General features: G+C 40.5%; 1 protein-coding gene across 1 annotated transcript in view; it reads right to left on the bottom strand.

Annotated features, from left to right (window-relative positions):
• Window positions 1-231: 231 nt before the first annotated feature.
• LOC126355289 (mineralocorticoid receptor-like) overlaps window positions 232-22,273 on the bottom strand; it is a 196,076-nt gene continuing 174,034 nt past the window's right edge. The window contains exons 5-6 of the mRNA XM_050005578.1: window positions 974-1,215; window positions 232-311 (exon numbers count right to left, since the gene is read on the bottom strand). Coding sequence (XP_049861535.1) covers window positions 232-311; window positions 974-1,215 — 322 coding nt within the window. The remainder of the gene's footprint in view (window positions 312-973; window positions 1,216-22,273) is intronic.

Raw genomic sequence — 22,273 nt, 5'->3', positions numbered from 1 at the left:
TGCAATGAGAATGCAATGAGAATGAAATGGAGATGAATAGGATATGTAGAAACGAGTTTATTTGATTAAGTCAGTCAGTATTGTGCAGGGCAGCACACAATAGAAGTATTGTAATGGCTCAAAGGCGTGAGCTGATGAAATTTGTGAGCACCCTGGAAGGAGGCCAGGAAACAGAATGGTGTTAATTATATGATACAAAATCAAACTTTTTACTGCTTGTGAAACTTGCCCTCAATGTGCCAGCACCAGATATGTTCCCTCCCCTTTTTGCCTTTTCAGTGACAGAAGTTGACCTTCCTCCTCAATGGGGCCTGATTAACAAAAAAAAATGAAATTTTGATTTAATATAACAAATTACGTTTTCGAAAGTAAAACAACCAAATGAGAAACTATAATCATTTCAGCATGAAATGAGAAAGGACAGAATCAATTATTTCAATATTTGAGGATGCCTACTGATCAGTGTATGACTGAGCATATCATCTACTCGATGATCTACGAGAATCAACATTACTAGCAGAGTTCCAGAGAGCCAGACCTTTATTCCAGTTTCAGACTGGGTATCTAAAGCCTTTCCAGGGCAAATAAACCTTTGTCTACATTTCTGATAATTAGTGACCAAAATTTAAAATATAAAATGCTGTAGCAATCTGCTTATTAAAACAATCTTTGGTTACATGCTTAACTCGCTGTGGCAAGTTTAATCACTGAAGCGTAGAACAAATTTTGATTGGTTGTGGATGGAGACATCAGGGCTAGTTGGTACATATTGTACATATGGTACTTTTCATTATTGTTTTACCAGTCAGGAACCACTCATTTAAAGCAACACATTTGTAAGAAAACCCACACTCACACAGCTCTTTCAGGGATACTGGAAGTAATAAACAACAGTATAACGTGTGTTGCAATGAGTGCCAAAGACTAAAAATCAGATAATGTGACTAATTTTTGGAGTGTTTGCTGTGATTACCATACTCAGGGTCCCAGGGAAACATGAGGATTATTATTTCTTTTTGCTGCTTCAGCCGGGTTTCCTGTTCATCTATTTTATTAATTATGGCACAGCACCCTATCACGTCCAGCATTTCTATTATTTTCGCCAGCCTCTGATACAGCCGCATCTTCGTGGTGCCAGTAGAGGCTGTCGGGTGAGCTGCTTGTACCAACTGCCCCTCTGCACACGTAACACTTACTTGGCCAACATCCTTGTAACTGGAAGTAAAAGTAAATACTTGTCTGTGTTACTAATTTCTCAATATTAGTTTGTTGCAATGGACTACAATACTGCATACCCTAAGGAGTACCTGTAACTACTATTACCAGCAGTTTGAAGCAGTACGAAATATGATACAATGACCTACCTCCACACAATTTGTGACTGACAATCATTACTAGTGACATTCACCCAAGCTCCTGAATCTCTGTTCTAACAAACTTTAGCATGCTGAACTAGACATGGATTATCTTCAGTTTCTATTGCATAAATTTATAAAACATATCTTCCATTTTTAATATCAGTTAATTGGACCATGCAGAAGTGCACGGACTTTGTTTCAGGAAATAACACTTTAACAAATTACATATAAATGTTTGTGTTGAGAGGTTCCTCCATTCTTGAGAGACAGAAATAAGTTAATAAAACAGGACAAAGCTAGAGGGTATTAAAATTTAAGTAATAGCATTCTAAAGACATAGCAGTGCTATTAATATTTTCAATTTTTCATGAATAGCTAATATATAACTAAATAATATGTAGTTTAAGTACTAAGCTGTTAGGCTAAGCCTAAGTTAAATATATTAAATAATAAAATTTTTTTGCATGCAAAAACTCAATTACATCAAACTAATACGTAGGGGCTTTCTTACAGCATATCTCTAGATGCCATCAATAAAACTTTGTTGGCTCATTCTCCCCTTAAGTTGAAAGCTTCACACAAGCTGTGGCAGGTATTCCAGCTTGCGGAGGGGTTATGTTGCTGGTCCGGGATGAAATTTACTACGATCCCATCACATTGCACACTGTCCTGCAGGCAGTTGCCATCCGAATTACTCTCCCCCCCCCCCCCCCCCCCCCCCTCCCTTTACATTTTCCATTTGTACCGTTTACACTCCCATCTTCGTCTGCCGTTACCAGGGCAGACATCATGCAAATTATTGCTCAGCTACCTGCACCATTTTTGTTATATGGAGACTCCAATGCACACCATCCCCTTTGGAGCTCTCGAGCATCCTGCCCGAGGGGCTCACTGTTAGCAGATGTTTTCAACCAGCTCAATCTTGTCTGCCTCAATACTGGCACCCCTACTTTTCTTTCAGACACATTTCACACCTATTCCCATTTAGACCTTTCTGTATGTACTACCCAACTTGCACGCCGGTTTGAGTGGTATGCACTTTCTGATATTCGAGCGACCACTTCCTGTGTGTTATCCATCTCCTGCATCATATCCCCTCTCCGTGCTCAACTAGTTGGAACATCTCCAAAGCAGACTGGGGCTCTTCTCTTACAAGGTGACCTTTCAGGATCAAACCTTCACAAGCTGTGATAGTCAGGTCGCACATCTCACGGAAGTCATTCTCACTGCTGCTGAATATTCCATCCCTCATACGACTACTTCTCCAAGTCATGTACTGGTCCCCTGGTGGACCGCAGCATGTAGACGCTTTACGTGCTAGGCGATGTGCTTTACATGCCTTTAAAAGCCACCCTACAGTGCCAAATTGTATCAATTATAAACGATTACGTGTGCAGTGTCATTGTATCATTAAAGAAAGCAAGAAAGCCAGCTGGGCTGCTTTCACAAGCACCTTAAACAGTTCTACTCCTTCCGTTGTCTTGGGTAGCCTGCGCCGGCTATCTGGCACTAAGGTCCACTCACCAGTTTCTGGCTTGACGGTCACGAATGACGTCCTTGTGGCCCCTGAGGATGCCTCCAATGCCTTCGGCTGCTTTTTCGCAATGGTTTTGAGCTCCACTCATTACCACCCTGCCTTCCTCCCCCGAAAACAGGCAGAGGAGGCTCGGCCACCTAATTTCCACTCCTCGAATTGTGAAAACTACAATGCCCCATTCACCATGCGGGAACTCGAAAATGCACTTGCCCAGTCATGGTTCTTTGCTCCAGGGCCTGATTCTATTCATATTCAGATGCTGAAGAACCTTTCTCCTGCCGGTAAAGGTTTCCTTCTTTGTACTTAAAATCGCATCTGGATTGAGGGACATGTTCCCGCATGCTGGTGCGAGTCTATTGTTGTACCGATTCCTAAGCCGGGGAAGGACAAGCACTTGCCTTCCTGTTATCGACCCATCTCTTACAAGCTGTGTCTGTAAGGTGACGGAGTGAATGGTTAACTCTCATTTCGTTTGACTGCTCGAATCTTGACTCCTACTTACCAATGCGGATTTCGTAGGCGCCGCTCTGCTGTTGACTATCTGGTTACCTTGTCGACCTTCACTATGAACAACTTCTTGCAGAAGCGCCCGACCGCAGCTGTGTTCTTCGATTTGGAGAAGGCTTAAGACACCTGTTGGAGGGTGGGCACTCTCCGCACCATGCGTACATGGGGACTTCGCGGTTGACTCCCTATTTTATTCGTTCCTTTTTAATGTATCGACAGTTCAGGTAACGTGTGGTTTCTGTCCTGTCAGACGCCTTTCGCCAGGAGAATGGGGTGCCACAGGGCTCAGTTTTGAGCGTCACTCTCTTGGCCATAGTGATCAATCCAATAATGCATTGCCTCCCAGCTGATGTATCAGGCTCACTTTTCGTGGACGAGTTTACCATCTATTGCAGCGTGCAGCATACACGTTTCAAGAGAACGCTGAAGACAGCACTACAGAAAAGTCATTACTCCTGGAGTGTCGCCAATGGCTTCCATTTATCTACCGAGAAGACGGTCTGTATTAACTTCTGGCACTACAGTTTCTCCCACCATCCTTATGACTCGATCTCGTTGCTCTCCCATTCGTGGAGACAGCAAAATTTTTAGGTCTTCCATTTGACAGGAAACTTAGCTGGTCTCCACATTTGTCAGCCTGTTGTACCCGTTCTCTAAATGTCCGTGTTCTCAGTGGCATGTCGTGGGGAGCGGATCGAACCGTCCTACTTCGCCTATATCGGTCCAAGCTGGATTATGGGAGCTTTGTATACTTCTCTGCATGGCCGTCCATCTTATGCCACCTCAACTCCATACAAAATCGGGGTTTACGTCTTGCGATCAGATCTTCTTATACTAGTCCCGTCAAGAGTCTTCATGCTGAAGCCGGTGGTTTGCCACTCACCTACTGGCTTGATATACTGCTTTGTCGATATGCCTATCAGCTACTGTCAATGCCCGACCACCAGTCTTATCATTCCTTTTTGGCAACTCTCTCGACTGTCAATACGGGTTGTACGTCTCTGCACTGCTACCTCCTGGAGATCGCTTTCGTCGCCTCCAACACCTTGATTTTTCACTCCCTGCAACCTTTAAAGAGGGCGAGAGCCACACGCCACCTTGGCTCCAGGCTCAGGTTTGCGTTCACCTTGACCTCAGCTCGCTTCCAAAGGATGTTACCTCCAGTTCGGTATACCACGCCCGTTTTGTCGAACTTTGTTCGAAGTTCAATAATATGACCTTCGTTTATACAGATGGCTCTAAGAACAATGACGGGGTCGGGTGTTCTTTTATTGTCAGGGCACAAAGTTTCAAATACTGGCTACATGGCCTTTGTTCGGTCTTCACAGCTGAGCTCTTTGCCCTCTAGCAGGCCGTTCTTTACATCTGCCACCACCGGCATTCTGCTTATGTCATCTGCTCTGATTCTTTGAGCACCATCCAGAGCCTTAGTGATCCGTATTCAGTTCACCCTTTTGTGCACTGGATCCAACGCTCTGTTCAGCAGCTGGTGGACGACGGGTCTCCAGTTAGCATTATGTGGGTTCCTGGCTATGTCGGTATCCCTGGGAACGAAGCTGCAGATGCTGCGGCCAAGGCTGCGGTTCTCCAGCCTCAGATGGCTTCTTGTTGGGTCCCTTCATCAGATTGTAGCAGGGTTATTTGTTGGTGCATTTTATCACTGTGGCATGCAGATTGGGCTGCACTTACGGACAAGCAGCTTCGGGCCTTGAAACCTCTTCCCGCGACTTGGACGTCATCCTCATGGCCTTCTCAGAGGGAGGAGGTCATTTTGGCCCGGCTACAAATTAGACACTGCCAGTTTAGCCATCGCCATCTGCTGATGGCTGCGCTGGCGCCGTTCTGCCCATGTGGGCAATTGCTGACAGTCCGCCACATTTTAACATCCTGTCCGGATTTTACTACACTGCATCTTGATCTTGGCCTGCCATGTACTCTAGATGCCATTTTAGTGGATGACCTAGGAACAGCTGCTCGCGTTCTTCGTTTTATCAACTTGACAAACCTGTATAAGGACATTTGATTATGCTGTTTTTTAAATTCTATGCCTGTTAATACGTCTTTTATAGTGTTGTCCCTTTTAGTTGCTGTTTTAACCTTGTGCCTCGTGGTGCATTCCTAACTTAGCCAGGGCGCTAATGACCATTGTAGTTGTGCACCCTAAAACAAAAGAAATGGGTAATTTCAAAACAGGTTGCTCTAATGCACACTGAATTTCATGCAAAACATTTTCTCATTTGAAAGAGCCATGAAAAAGTTTTCAAATGTCTTGAAAAACATGTAATGTGCGTTTTATGAGGTTTTTATTCCTAGAGTTGGCGGCAGCTATTGACAAATTGATCTGCCGTAAGTTTTTTCTTTAGTTCAGTAGCAATTGCTGGATATATGGATTCAGATGAACTGGTTTTCAACTCGAGACATAAAAATCTTTCGTTCACTTCAAAAGATGGAGATGGTGCAGCATATCGAACTACTAAAGACAGTTGACTTTGGTTAGCTGTATTGGTAGATTTGTCTGCCATTAATGAAAAATGTCATGGAGAAGTTTCATCTTGCAAGTCTAAAGACTCTCCCAAACAAGTCAACAACTCTGATGCAGTATACTTACTAAGATATGTGGACCTTTCGTTCTGAAATTTTAACAACTTTTCAAGGTTAATGACGCTTTTCAGTACTAGCTTAGTAATTACAGGTTCATATTTTGTTGTATGGGGTATTTCTTCCTTACTAAGGAAATAGACTTTGCAGTTTAAGGCAGTTTAAAGCTTTCACATTTTAATTTTGTTTAAATATCTATGTATGGATTGGAGCAGTTCATCCCTGTAATCTACAATTTTAAAGTGCAGTGGCTCTTGCGTGTTTTTCTGACTTGGTGTACTCTTCTAGTTTTCCTGTGGTTGCAGTAGCTTTTCTAAATTTAGTGAAAGGTACAGAAATTAATACTCCTCCTGTTTTCTGTAGAGTTCCAATATAGCTTTTTAAATGCATTTCACACAATTTGCAGAAAGCCTCACCCTGCTCGTGATCAAAGTGCAACCAATTGTGCTTTCACTCCCAATTTTGGTGATACTTAATCTCACATTCAGTACTTTGAGAACGAAGTCTTTCATGACGACACTGTTGAATAAAATATTCTCGGACTTCTTGCCGCATCAAATCTTGGTAAAACCTCGAGCATTCAATGATATTCACCACCGTCATGGTCAGGAAACTGACTGGCTAAACAGCAGCTGTGGTGGACCTTATGTAGCCCCAGGACGGCTCCTGATTGGATGGCGAATATGTCACGGTGTTGCAGATGTTGTCGACGCCTGCACTGGTGGTGCCATCACTCCCAGAGTATCGAAGACCCGCGGCGAATCTGACACTTCTCCACATCGAGTGCTCGCTTCCATGCACCACTAAGATTGTAACCATTGTCACGATTAAAATTATCACACAATCTAATTTCTATCGCCTCTTTAATTACCGAGTCCCAGTGTATGGAGGCCTGAGACAGAACTTTAGTTTCACCAAACAAAAATTTGTTTCCTAGTGAGGCTATGCTCTTGCCAATTTTTCCAGCTCCCTATTTTTAATGCGACGTTGATGTTCTGTACAGCGATCTGAAATGGTCCAGACTGACCAATGTAACTACTTCCACATTCACAAGGAATTTTGTAAATACCAGGAATCCTGAGACCGAGGCAGTCCTTCACAGGACGCAACATCCCCTTGATTTTCCTTGGAGGTCGAAAGATCAGTCTTAAACCTTGTCTACGAAGGATCCTGCCTATTTTACTGGAAATAGAACTGAAGAAAGGAAGAAACACGCTTGGTTGTTCATCATGCGAATAATCATTATTTTCACATTTCTTTCTCTTGCAGAATGCTGACTTTACATCCCATGAACCATAGCCATTCCTACGAAATACGTATTTTAAGTGATTAATTTCAGAATTTAAATGGTCTTTGTCAGACAGTTTTTGCTCTATATATCAATGTAGTTAGAACGGCTTTCTTCTGAGCTGGATGATGGAAACTCTTAGCGTTGAGATATAGATCTGTGCGTGTTGGTTTGCGGTGCACAGAGTGGCCAAGCTGCCCATCTGCTTTTCTTTGCACCAGTACATCTAGAAACGGCAGTTTTCCCTCTCTCTCTCTCGGCAGTGAACTGAATATTCGGGTGCACACTATTCATATGTTCAAGAAAATTCTCGAGGGCTCCTGCGCCATACGGCCAAACTAAAAACGTATCATCCACATAACGATAAAAAATAGATGGACGGAGTGGATCCGAATTTAGTGCACGTTCCTCAAATTGTTCCAAGAAATAGTTAGCCAATACAGGGGATAATGGGGAACCCATGGCCATATTCCATCCCTAATTTTATAAAATTTCCCGCCATACAGAAAGTAGGTGGTTGTCATGACATGTCAAAACAACTGTACAGTTTCCGGAGGAAAGTGTTCTGTCAGAAATTGCAATGTGTCCTCAATAGGAACCTTGGTAAAAAGCGAGACCACATCTAGGCTAACTAAAATACCATTTGGACCAACTCTAATCTGTTTGATTCTCTCAATAAACATTTGAGAGTTTTTGATGTGGTGTTCACAATGGCCAACTATGGGAGTCATTAAATTAGCGAAGAATTTCGCTAGCCTGTATGTAGAAGATCCAATAGCACTAATGATGGGTCTTAAAGGAACATATTCAATACTTTGTTTAGAATTGCAATTTATGGATGGACCAGAAATAGCACATTTATCATTTCAAAACTGTGGAAGGGAAAAAATATGACTTGGTAGATCTATGTAGTTTGTCACAATCACCAGCACTTCTTTCAGTAGATGCTCACTCATCTGTCTTTTGCAATACACTGTCTTTATTGGAAAAGAAAGAAATTAAAGTTTGTTGTTTCGACTATGTGCAATATTTGTGTTTACAACAGAAAGAAGTGTTACTGCCAAAATACATAGTACACTACATAATCACATAACACTTGCATAGTAACTTGTCGACTGTCTGTTACAGCCTTAAAACAGTTTCAACAATGCATTGAGTTTTTATACAACAATGAAAGCTTAGATTATACTCACAGAGCAGTGTTGCCAAACATTCCACTCACTGAATAAAACAGGATTCTCAGTCCTTTACATTTAGTAACCTTCGAAATAAGCAAGGTGGTCCACTGAAATAGCAGGGTTCTCAGTGTTCCGTAACAGCCATAAACCACTCACAGCTAGAATCACACCATCCCCCCTTTTTTCCCATGTTTTGCTGAAATTACAATTTGTTTAAAGACAAAATTGTTAAAAATACTAAAAATCTGATATTGTGACTCATTTCTGGAGTGTCTACTATGCTTAACGTAATTATGGTCCCTGGGGAGCGCACAGAGTATAATTTATTTCTTCAGCTGCTTTACTCACATTTCCTTTCTGTCTACCTCATTAATTTGTGAACAGCATGCTTAACAGAGCATTCCTTTACTGTCAATTTACACATTCCACATTTATATAATTTCGGCCAGCCTCTGGCTGAGACTGAGGGCAGTCATGGGTGCACCTGTCATTCCCACTGCTTCACAGCATAAACAGCTACTTGCCTTGGCTGGCAGATGTTCTTGGAACTGTAAGTACAAGTAAACACAAATCTGTGGTAACTATTTGTCAGTATTCATTTATGTTAAACTACACTACCCTCCCCCCCCCCCCCCCCCCCCCCCCCCATGAACCATAGACCTTGCCATTGGTGGGGAGGCTTGCGTGATTCAGCAATACAGGTAGCCGTACCATAGGTGCAACCACAATGGAGGGGTATCTGTTGAGAGGCCAGACAAACGTATGGTTCCTGAAGAGGGGTAGCAGCCTTTTCAGTAGTTGCAGGGGCAACAGTCCGGATGATACTGATCTGGTCTTGTAACACAAACCAAAACGGCCTTGCTTTCAGCCGTTCGCAGTACCAGCACAGCAAGGGGAAACTATGGCCGTAATTTTTCCTGAGGGCATGCAGCTTTACTGTATGGATAAATAATGGCATCCTCCTGGGTAAAATATTCTAGAGGTAAAATAGTCCCCCATTCGGATCTCCGGGTGGGGACTACTCAGGACGTTATCATTATCAGGAGAAAAACTGGCGTTCTACGGATCAGTGTGGAATGTCAGATCCCTTAATCGGGCAGGTAGGTTAGAAAATTTTATAAGGGAAATGGATAGGCTCAAGTTATAGTGGGAATTGGTGAAGTTGGGTGGCAGGAGAACAAGACTTTAGGTCAGGTGAAGACAGGGTTATAAATAATAATTCAAATAGGGGTAACACAGGAGTAGGTTTAATAATGAATAAAATAGGAATGCGGGTAAGCTACTACACACAACACAGCGAACTCATTGTCGTGGCCAAGATACACAAAGCCCATGCCTACGAGAGTAATACATGTTTATATGCCAACTAGCTCTGCAGATGATGAAGAAATTGAAATGTATGATGAAATAAAAGAAATTATTCAGGTAGTGCAGGGAGATGAAAATTTAAGTCATGGGTGACTGGAATTAGAGAGTAAGAAAAGAGAGAGAAGGAAAAATAGTGGGTGAATATGAGTTGGGGGTAAGAAATGAAAGAGGTAGCCATCTGTTAGGTATGAGTAAGTTATGCTCTGTGCAAAATTCTAACACTTGGTTCAAGAATCATAAAAGAAGGTTGTATACATGGAAGCAGCCTGGAGATAATAAAAGGTATCAGATTATATAATGGTAAGACAAATTGAGGAACCAGGTTTTAAATTGTAAGACATTTCCAGGGGCAGATGTGGAGTCTGGAGTCTATTGGTTATGAACTGTAGATTAAAACTGAAGAAACTGCAAAAAGGTGGGAATTTAAGGACATGGGACCTGGATAAACTGACTAATCCAGAGGTTGTACAGAGTTTCAGGGAGAGCATAAGGGAACAATTGACAAGACTGGGGGAAAGAAATACAGAAGAAGAAGAAGAATGGGTAGCTTTGAGGGATGAAGTAGTGAAGGCAGCAGAGGATCAAGTAGGTAAAAGGACGAGGGCTAGTAGAAATCCTTTGGTGACAGTAGAAATATTGAATTTAATTGATGAAAGGAGAAAATATAAAAATGCAGTAAATGAAGCAGGCAAAAAGGAATACAAACGTCTCTAAAATGAGATGGACAGGAAGTGCAAAATGGCTAAGCAGGTATGGCTAGAGGACAAATGTAAGGATGTAGAGGCATATCTCACTAGGGTTAAAATAGATACTTGCTACAGGGAAATTAAGAGAGACCTTTGGAGAAAAGAGCCACTTGTATGAATATCAAGAGCTCAGATGGAACCCAGTTCTAAGCAAAGAAGGGAAAGCAGAAAGGTGGAAGGAGTATATAGAGGGTCTATACAAGGGTGATATACTTGAGGACAGTATTATGGAAATGGATGTGGATGAAGACAAAATGGGAGATAAGATACTGTGTGAAGTATTTGACAGAGCACTGAAAGACCTGAGTTGAAACAAGTCCCCGGGAGTAGACAACATTCCATCAGAACTACTGACAGCCACGGGAGAACCAGTCCTGACAAAACTCTCACCTGTCTCATCCATTTTGCTCACCAGATGGTAAATACCCTCAGACTTCAAGAAGAATATAAAAATTCCAATCCCATAGAAAGCAGGCATTGACAGACTTGAAAATTACCAAACCATGAGTTTAATAAGTCACAGCTGCAAAATACTAACGCGATTTCTTTATAGACAAAGGGAAAAACTGGTAGAAGCCGACCTTGGGGAAGATCAGTTTGGATTCCATAGAAATGTGGGAACATGTGAGGCAATACTGACCCTACGACTTATTTTACAACCTAGATTAAGATAAGGCAAACCTACATTTCTAGCATTTGTATACTTGGTATTCCAGTCAACGTTGTCAAAAGCTTTCTCTCTTTCAAATTCTGAAGGTGGCAGGGGTAAAATCCAGGTAGCGAAAGGCTATTTAAAATTTGTACAGGAATCAGATGGCAGTTGAGGGACATGGAAGGGAAGCAGTGGTTGGGAAGGGTTGTAGCCTCTCCCTGATGCTATTCAATCTGTATATTGAGAAAGCAGTGAAGGAAACAAAAGAAAAATTTCGAGTAGGTATTAAAGTCCATGGAGAAGAAAAAAAACTTTGACAGAATTACAAGGTCATTGGCGAAATTCAGAGACACCAAAACTTTAAAGAGCAGTTGAATGTAATGGATAGTGCCTTGAAAGGAGGATATAAGATGAACATCAACAAAAGCAAAACAAGGATAATGGAATGTAGTCAAATTAAGTCAGGTGATGCTGAGGGAATTAGACTAGGAAATGACACTTAAAGTAGTAAAAGAGTTTTGTATTTGGGGAACAAAATAACTTATGATGGTCAAAGTAGAGAGGATATAAAATGTAGACTGGCAATAGCAAGGAAAGCATTTCTGAAGAAGAGAAATTTAACATTGAGTATAGATTTAAGTGTCAGGAAGTCGTTTCTGAAAGTATTTGTATGGAAGTGAAACATGGACAATAAATAGTTTAGACAAGAAGAGAATAGAAGCTTTCGAAATGTGGTGCTACAGAAGAATGCTGAAGATGAGATGGGTAGACCATGTAACTAATGAGGAAGTATTGAATAGGATTGGGGAGAAGAGGAGTTTGTGGCACAACTTGACAAGAAGGGACCAGTTGGTAGGACATGTTCTGAGGCATCGGGATCACAAATATAGCATTGAAGGGCAGCGTGGAGGGTAAAAATCGTAGGAGATAGACATGCATACACTAAGCAGATTTCGAAGGATGAAGGTTGCATTAAGTACGGGGAGATGACAAAGCTTGCACAGGATAGTGGCATGGAGAGCTGCATCAAACTAGTCTCAGGACTAAAGACCACCACCACCACCACTACAACAGATGTTTATGGCTTCCTTATGTCTTGCTGCTACCAATGAAATTGTAGCTACCAAGACAAATAGATACATTAAAATGCTGGAAGTGTAGATGGCAAAAGGTGAATAAGGGTAAAATTGGCTGACTCACAGTTAGGGGAGACAAAGGCAAGTTGCATAACTGCTGCTGCTGCTGCTGCTGCTGCTTAGCAGACAACTCCAACTACTACACGATCATAGTATACGCTACTGAACAGGCCACAGCCAGGAAAGTTACTCACAGTTCGTGAGTGCACATCAATGTCTTGCATCTCAGCATTTCTTCACACTTACTACTACTTTCTTCACTCCATTTTAGTTTTCTATATTTTTCATTTTCTGACCTGTATATTTTCCATTGTCCCCATCCTTGTCCCATCTGTTATTGTTATATACAATGCACTCAGTTTTTTGCTCTTATTAACTCATGCATCATGTTTTAGCACTAACCTCTTTCTTGCAGATTACTCTGTCTTCCACCTCAAAGTTTTCAGGTTTTTGAATCTCATCTGGTACAGTCCCAAACAGTCTACCTTTCTCATCCTGTCTAGTTAGTTTTCCCTAACCCAAGGCTCTAGGTGACTTTTCCAAACTCTATCCCTTTTCCTAAACTTCTCGTTCCTTTCCCTTCATCCCTCTTCCTACTCTTTCAACCCTTCTGAGGACGGTCATGCCCCGCTGAGTAGGTTTTTTATCTAACGGCAACATGAACTGTCACACTATCACAAACTGTGTTGCAGGTTGCCATATATGCTGTGGTGGGAGGCATAATTACGACAGTGACAATAGACACAGATGACACAGCAAGCTTTATTTCCTGAGGCCTGTTTGAAAAATAGGCAGGTTAATCAGATGACACTAATTTATGGCAGAATTTTAGTAGCTATAGCATAGCACACAATCTCAGATGATTAAAGGGCAGACCTGTGTTCTGCTGCTGATACGGAATGTAGCAATGATAGGCATGTTGCTCATAGTAAAGGCATTAATCATGGACTGCCTAATAGATGTTCATTTGTCTTGTGAGAAGGAGGCTATAGTAGATGCCTACATGGAGGAAATTCTATATTACGTTCACAAATGTAAAGCACAGTCTCATCTCATTGGGATGAAAATTGCCAGGTGATCAAATCACAGTTCGTCGACATAGATTCTCATAACTTCAATTTAATTTTCTGTTCAGTATTCAGTCAAGTGAGTATTTTGGTATGCTGGTGTCAAGATTTGTTATTTTCTGTATTTAACTAAAATTCAGAGAAAAAGTTTAGTTAATATTTCAGGGAAATGAGCTGAGATATTTGAAGAAAAAGCTAGTGTTATCTGAATATTCTACCACATGAACCATTCTGCCTACCTTTCTGCCCATTCCTTGTTTGAAACGGACAGATGTAGTGAAAGAGGTACACATGATGATATATTGGGAAGCAATTAGACCATAAAACAGCCCAATCTCTAACCTCTTCTTATCTGCAGCTAAGGCTGGGAGAAGTATTAGGCTGGTTTTGGTCATGAGGGAAATTAATAAAATGGTAATCCTGTTTGAATCTGACCAGAAAATTTTAAAACAACAAATCCAGTGGATCCAAGGGATCAAGTACTTAATTTCCATTAATTTGAGTGTCATAATCGCAGATACTTACAGAAAGACCGTGATTTTATCTTTACAGGTCATACCTACCAGTTTAGAACGTCATTTACTCTCAACGTGAGTGGTGTTTTGATTATAGCACCAATAGATTATTTATTAGGCCTGGAATTACTAAAAAGAATTACTTTATTTGTGGATGATCTGTCGACTGCCACACAAATGTGTGGAGAGCATGTGGAGATCGTAGGGAAAGTTTTATATTAATTTCAGCAACATCATGATATAGGCAATTTCAAAAAATAAAATGTGGTGGTGGTTAGAAAATGAATTTTTTGGGGCACTTTATTATGCCTCAGTGTCCTAACTGACAGCAAAAATACAACCAGTTCATTACTTTCCAGTATCCCAGACAGAGGCAATTAAAAGTACCTTTAGATTTATCCAACTTCTGTGTTTAATAATTGATCTGGAATTAAGTTACACTAGAACTATTACTGAACTTTCTACACAAAGATATCATAGACTTGGTCAAAAGTAGGCCAATCTGCTTTCAGTAAAACCAAAAATGCACTAGCTAATTCGCAAATGTTGTACCATCTGGATATGTACCAGATTGGGAGCTTGTCCCTTCCAAATCTGAGACATTTACAGTACATGAACTGTTTGTACAATACTCTTTGCACGGCCACTCAGTTGGAATTTCTTAAAAGTGCATATAATTGTGAGAACTTCTATCACTGTTTTGTTGGTAATCACACCAAAGAATACTGTGATAACCAGCCTTTAAGCTTCCTTCTCAATTACAAATTACTGCACGCCACACTGGTTGAGTTGTAGAATATGGTTTTGAAATAGTTTATGTAAAGGGAGAGAATGATGTACTAACTTAAGATCTGAGGGATAAAGTACTAAATATAAAGTCTTTCTGATGCAAGATAACATTTTTCATCTGCATTAAATGTCTTTAGTTAAGTGTCTCTGTGACAGAGACCCCAGGTGGACAGAAATCTGAATACAGTTTATCCTTAACCCACCTGAGGCACTAGTTACATACTGTGTGCTTCACAATAATGTATTACGTTATTGCTGTCACATGAGGTATAACTGGTGCAATTAAATTCCACAGGACAGTCTGGAGAAGCTAATCTTGTGCACCCATAGAGCACTGAGGATCCTGGAGTGGCTAAATGTGCTGAGAAAATCAATGACTATTGCTATTTTCCTTTCCTCCAAAGCAGTGTGGAATGGATTATCCAGAAATGCCTAGTCTGTCAAAATGTTGAACCTTCGAGCCATGGCTCCAAAGGTGAGCTACACCTAATCATTACCAAGAAACCCCTGCAAATCCTTGCCATTCGATTAAGCTGGTCCCCTTCCCTGGGGCTGTGCAGGTGTTACACATTGTTGAAATATGAGACGTATCTTCCAAATATGTCAACTTACATATCTCGAAAAGCGCAGCTAGTGCAGTGACAATATGACAGGCTATTAAAAATTGCACTCCACATGTTGGCAATCAAGAAATAACAATTTCTGATAATGCACAAAACTTTGCTAGTGTAAAATGTAAAACGTTCCTGCATGTTCATGATATTGAACAAATACTAAAATCAAGGTATCATCCTGACAGTAAACCCAGAGAAAGAGAGCTTTGAGAGTTTGACAGATTGAGAACTTACACTTTAAACAACATCGATTTTGTGGCCAAATTACTTTCCATTATTTTAAGGATATTTTAATAATCTAGTTCATACCTCTATAGTATGTTTTCCTCCTCTGTTCGTCTTATCCTCTTCACCCTATGTATGTGGCAATATCCTCACCTGCACAAAGAACATTATGTATAAGAACAGATGTATGTAGAATAACTAAAATGTGAACAGAAACAGATAAAAACATTTCTGAAAGAAATTTATTGGCAGAAATGACTTTGCCTTTCCCTTGCATGTGTTCTGCTGCCTGAGCTACCCAAGTAAAAGGTTCACAGTGCAAGCTGGAGATGTCCACACAGTTGCAATCTGCCAGCAAGTTCCATATCACAGCACACACTACTGGAGAGTGAAATAGTCACTATGGGGACATTTATCACAGCTTCTGAAGCCACAGGTATTGAACACTTACCACAAGTCAACAAAAATTTGAATCTGAGGAGTAATTTTTGTAAAAACTATGACATAACTCTGAATATCTATCACAATTGTTTATGATCAACAAAGAGATGTAAATTAGTATAATGTTCCTACCTAGCCAGTGTTCCATGTACCAGATCTGCGGACGGCCACGTTCACTCATTTTAATGCCAGCAGCTTGCAATGTCGCCTGGTCCAAAACACTGTCATTTGCTATAAGACAAAGGCACATTCTGCACAATGGTACTTTTCAGTAGGGTACTGTTGCTTTGTTAAGAGTTTATGATAAAAATAAAAAATGTAAACTATTTCAGATGTAAAACAATTCTGAAAAATACAAGTAGTGCACCTGTAACACAGCTGATGTTTAAAAAAACCAAATAGGTAACTGAAATGTGATTCAAATATAATTACATTTTAAATAATAAAACCTTAAAAGTACACTACAGATAAAGAACATGTTGTGACACAATTTGTTAGTGTTCACTGTTTTAATTTTATAAAGCTGCACGTCTTGATAATTACTAGGACATTCTGTTCTAGTGTCTGCTTGTTTAGCTAATGGGGTGGTGAAGGGGAGGATGATGGTGGGGAGGTGGGGGGGGGGGGGGGGGGATGGAGGAAAGGCAACTGTCAGATTTGTTACAACAGACACTCCTACTGAATTTTAAACTGTTATCCCTCCTTAGCTGCTCAAGAAGAGACCAAAAGCACCAGCTTCAAATATTTTCTGATTAAGCAGCCCATAATCAAACAACTAAAGACAGGGAAAAAATGCTGGGTAGTCCACAATGCCTCACTAATGAATGTATTAGTGTATGAACCATGTAATACATGCCCTGCAGGAATTCCACCCCAGAAGAGTGCCCTTTTCTGTATATTGACAAGACAGTCATCAGAAAAAAGATATAATTATTAGTTCCCCATTTGGTATATTGTTATAACGTAGAACTAGCAGCGACTTTGCCACTTTATCACATGTGTTTCATGTTGGGCAGAGGGGATGCTGGGGGTTTAAGGATGTCATGGAGAAGAGTTGTTTTTCAATTGTGGTTCTTCAATGATGTACACATTGAAATCAAACAATAGCTGCACCAGACACTCACACTAATGTGAAGTTTAGTGGTCATTATGCACCCACAGAAAGTTAAACATTGGTTGTAAGCCAGCTGGAGTGAGATACGGGCTACCAGATCTATTTAAAGGACAGAAACTGACATTGGGTCTGGCAGATGAGTAAAAAAAGTTATTCCTCAATTCTTCAATTCATGTCCAGACATTATGACAGGACGAGCCTAACTTCAGAAAGTACGGGACTCAGCAGCGAAATTCTTATTTCGAATAATTTTCTTTGACAAGTAGTACATTCCTCAGGTGTCTTCCATACAAAATGACCTTATTTCATGGTCCATTTGATTCTCTCCTTGTGTACAGTATAAAATGAATTATGGTCCAGGGATCTAGCAGATACATTAGTTATGCATACATAACTGGCTCTGCAGTCCCAGTGTTATGTGGAATTGGAACAGACAAGAAAGCATGGTCTGTTCCCCACAGTCTACATTAATGAACCTACTTTAAAATATGTATTACATAAGGAATCATGATTAAAGTCATAAGTATGACATCCATGGAAGCTTATAATTTAACTCACAGTCCAGTAATATAATGGATTCTAAAAATTTAGAAAAGTCAACATTAAGTCCGAGACATCAAACTGCATGAAACAAAAATAAAATAAAAACAGCTCCATTTGCGCGCGCATGCACACTCCACCAAGAGTGTCTTTCCGCCGTCCACCTGACCTTCGTAACCTCTTGGTTCATCCGTATGAAATCCCTAAACCACCTTCCCTACCCTCTGGCGTATGAAATCCCTAAACCACCTTCCCTACCCTCTGGCTCCTACCCTTCTAACCGCCCCCGGTGTAAAACCTGTCCTATGCACCCTACCACCACCACCACCACCACCACCACCACCACCACCACCACCTACTCCAGTCCTGTAATCCAGAAGGTGTACAGAAAGGCAGAGCCACGTGTGAAAGCACCCATGTTATTTACCAACTGACCTGCCTACACTGTGACACTTTCTATGTGGAATGACCAGCAACACTGTCCATTCGCATGAATGGACACAGGCAGACAGTGTTTGTTGGTAATGAGGACCACCATGTGGCTAAACATGCCTTTGTGCCAAGATGTGCTGGACGTGCACCGTGTTAAACTGTCCGGGTTAAGTGGATACTTCCCACAAACACCAACCTATCCGAACTCCGGAGATGGGAACTCGCCCTTCAGTATATCCTCTCTTCTCGATATCCGCCAGGCCGCAACCTGCGCTAATTTCAAGTTGCCGCCGCTCATACCTCACCTGTCTTTCAACAACTTCTTCGCCTCTGTACTTCCGCCTCGACTGACATCTCTGCCTCAACTCTTTGCCTTCACAAGTGTGTGTACGTACACACACACACACACACACACACACACACACACACACACACACACACACACCTGTCCTTTTTTCCCCCTAAGGTAAGTCTTTCCACTCCCGGGATTGGAGTGACTCCTTACCCTCTCCCGTAAAACCCACATCCATCTTTGTTTTTAATATATTTTTCCCATGTGGAAGTTTCTTTCTATTTTATAAACACTAGGTTAATTATACATAAATGAGGAAAATGTGTGTGTACTTTTAACACACAGAAGCATATACTGCAAAATGTTGGCCAGACTTACAGCAGCTTCAGAATATGATAAAAGTACTATGTGTGGAGTACTGGACTGAATCTAGTTTAAGGTGCTCATCTCTAAGGCCTTGATGACAATAATGGAGGCATGCAGAATATTTTACAGGGCTACAGGTGGGAGGGAGAGGTCAAATTTAAATAGATTCATTTACTAACAAACATGACACTACTCAGAGAATAGGACAAATGGACATACTGCAGTGAAGAACAATGAGTAGGCCTTCAGTTATTAACTGCACTATGTCCATTTGTCCATTTTGCACAAAAATTAGCCACATACAAAATGTCACATACAAACACACAAATAGAGCATTTGAACTCTACAAAACACATGGAGTGCAAGATTCTATACATCCATCTTCTCACAGATGGTTGTGGGTCTTGGCTTTTCAGAACGGACTGTCCAATCTGTACAATTAAACAGCCAGCAGGTGATGTTTCAAATGATCACTATCAAAAATCTACAGGTGTCAGTCATTGATCCAGTCAGAACAAAGGCCAATATTCAGACGTGGGAATCTCCCAGCACATTGTGCACGGGGGCTGAAGATGGCACAATATATCACCAAAACAGTATTCTCAGTAAAATAACTTTTTTCTCCAGGTACAGAGTGTCAAATTGAAATAATTTGAACACCTGTTAGCCATCTAAATTTCCAAAGTTGTACAGATGCCACACTACAGATAAGTGTTGAAGAGCACTGAAGGGGAACAGTGTTTGAGAGGAGAGAGAACCACAATGCTATTCAGTCTGTACATTGAACAAGAAGTTCAAAAAAGATTAAAGGAAAACATTGAGGTTTTTGAATGAATTTTAATTTTGTGAGATGGAAAATCACTTGGGAGAGCAGTTAAATAAATCTCTTTAAAGAGATTATAAGATGAACAGCATAAGTGAAATAAATGTAATGGAAAGTAGTCTAATTAAATCAAGAGATTCTGAGTGAATTAGATCATGGTTTTAGACACATGAAGCAAGACATTATTGTATAATAGGATTCCATAAAAATGTGGTATTCTCCCTTGGTTTAAACTGAACAAGGTGTTAGATATGTTACTAAAGATTTACAGTAAAAGTTCTCTCTTATCAAATTTGTTGCACATGATCCAGAGGAGTTCATCAGTCTTCTGACTGGTTTGTTGTGGCTCATCCTGAAATAGTCTCCTATCCCAACTACTTCACCCTGCAGTGTAACACACACAATTATTTTCTAGACCACTTGAATCTCTCCCTTCTCCTAAAGTTTTTTTCTCTGTAGCTCCCACAAGTATGATGAAAGATACTGATTGCTCTCTTAACATGTGGCCTGTCATTATGTCCCTTCTTGTCACTGTTTCTGTGGTGAAACCCTTAGTTTCTTGAAAATTCAGTGGCCCAAATTACAACATTCCTATGTAGAACCCCAACTTTAACACTTTGATTCTGTCCTTTTGTTTTCCCACAATACTTAATTGAATTCTATAAAATTCTGTGGTCTTTTCAAATTTACAATGCTCCCCCACCTCTCACAACCACCCTGACCCCCACGCCTCCCCAGTCTCTTAGGACTTACAAAGAAATGTTAACTGTGCCCCCAGCCTTATTTGATTGCACGTCTCCCAATACTTTGTTTATCCAATGAAGATTAAGAGTTAAACAATGTCATCTGACTCCTCTTATATTATCAGACATATTGTACCCCACATAGGTGGAAAGTGTACATTAAGGCATCTATCAGCTCAATACTCTTGAGTTCAACAGTGGAACTACTTTTGCACTCCTAATGTTTGGTGAAAATAAAACCAAAGGAACAAAGGTTGCTTTGACTTTTTTATATGCTCAATAGTCCTACAAATGACTATTTCACTTTCGATTTCTTCACATTTTTTCTGCAGTCATTTCACTTTGGCTCATCTGCTTTCCTATTTATTTTACACTCAAATGACTTATGATGTATTCCTGTCTCTTACTGCACATTTTTGTATTCCTTACTTAACAAATCAATTTCAGTATTTCCTCTGTAACACAGTTTCTTTAGTCACCTTGTGCATACTTAAATTTCTGTTCCACTTCTGTGATTATCCTTTTCAGATAAATTCCTTCCTCTTCAACTGACCTGCCTATTGCAGTATTCATTACCACAGTATTTACTACTTCAGAGAACTTGAAACACACACACAATTCTTCCTAGTACCCTACTTCCTTCACCACCAATAGTTCTGGACAATTCTCGTAAGCTTCAGTCTATTCTTAATCATTACTAAATTGTGATATGACTCTACATCATTGAGACTTTTGCAAATTCTGATATTGGATTGCAAGGTGTACCCAGGAGCAGATATAGAGTCGTGAGAAGATTCTAGTTGGATTACAACTTTTCGAAATGTACCTCCTCCTCTATTAATTTTCGAATAGTATATTCATAATTAATAATAAACCTATAGAACAATTGAATCTGTTTTTTTTTTACTTCGTCACTCCCATTGCCAAGTTCATACTGTTCTACAATTCTTTCTATTACATCGCCTACTACAGCATTCCAATCGCTCATGGTTATTAGACTTCCATCCTCCTTTCATAAACATTTTGTCAGATACTTTTACTCTGTATCAGATTGTGACATTGGCAGATATATGTGAACCATTAGTGGTTTTTCCCCCTGTCAATTCTGATGAGCATAATCTTATTACTGAAATGCCCACTGTATTTACCTGCACAGATCCACACCCAAAATCTGGGTAAGCAGTTGTAAGGTGCATGACACATGTCAGCAGATACAGCTAGAAGTTCAACAATAGCCAGAGGCTGACACTCATGGATGCTCACAGCCTCCCATCTGTGCACTCTACTGGTTGGCTGACAGCTTTTGGAGACAGGACTAGCCAGCTCTAACTCAGTCACATTTGCCTTGATGTGTGTGTTACCTCACTGTTATTGTGCACCTCTCCATTGCTAGTGTATTAAGCCTAGACACAGCTTGTTTTAATAGATAAAGTTCATTGTGTCTGTCACCACATAGTGCTGGGATTAGAACATACAGTGACTCATTTCATTTTAGCCAAAGAATCTTTGGTATTAACTGACTGCCTCTATTTCTTGGCTTTAGATTTCTGCCATGAATTATTACAACTTATTCCATGAAAATTGACATTGAAACTATGTGACAACATATTAGTTGGAAAGATATTTGCTATGACAAGGTATGACAACATCTGAAACGAAGTTTTGCATAATGACTTACCACACAGATCAGTCCTCGCTTCTATCTTGTTTAATTTAAATGAAAGTGAATAGCCAAAATATAGGGGCTGTATTGTGGAAATATCAGATGACTGGTCAACACCTTCTGATCTAGTCATATTCAGCCAATACTTCCAAAAAAGTAGGTTACAACCTAATGAAAACGTGCAACTTATGTTTTGCTTACATCTGTCAAATAGACTGTCTCTCTCAACATGGGCATCAAGGACTGTGTGCCAGAGTATCATAACGTGCACCTAAAATACC

This window comes from Schistocerca gregaria, chromosome 3 (assembly GCF_023897955.1).
Source record: "Schistocerca gregaria isolate iqSchGreg1 chromosome 3, iqSchGreg1.2, whole genome shotgun sequence".
Taxonomy (NCBI): domain Eukaryota; kingdom Metazoa; phylum Arthropoda; class Insecta; order Orthoptera; family Acrididae; genus Schistocerca; species Schistocerca gregaria.
Note: the sequence above shows the minus strand (reverse complement) of the source record. Positions and strands in the feature narration are given on the sequence as shown.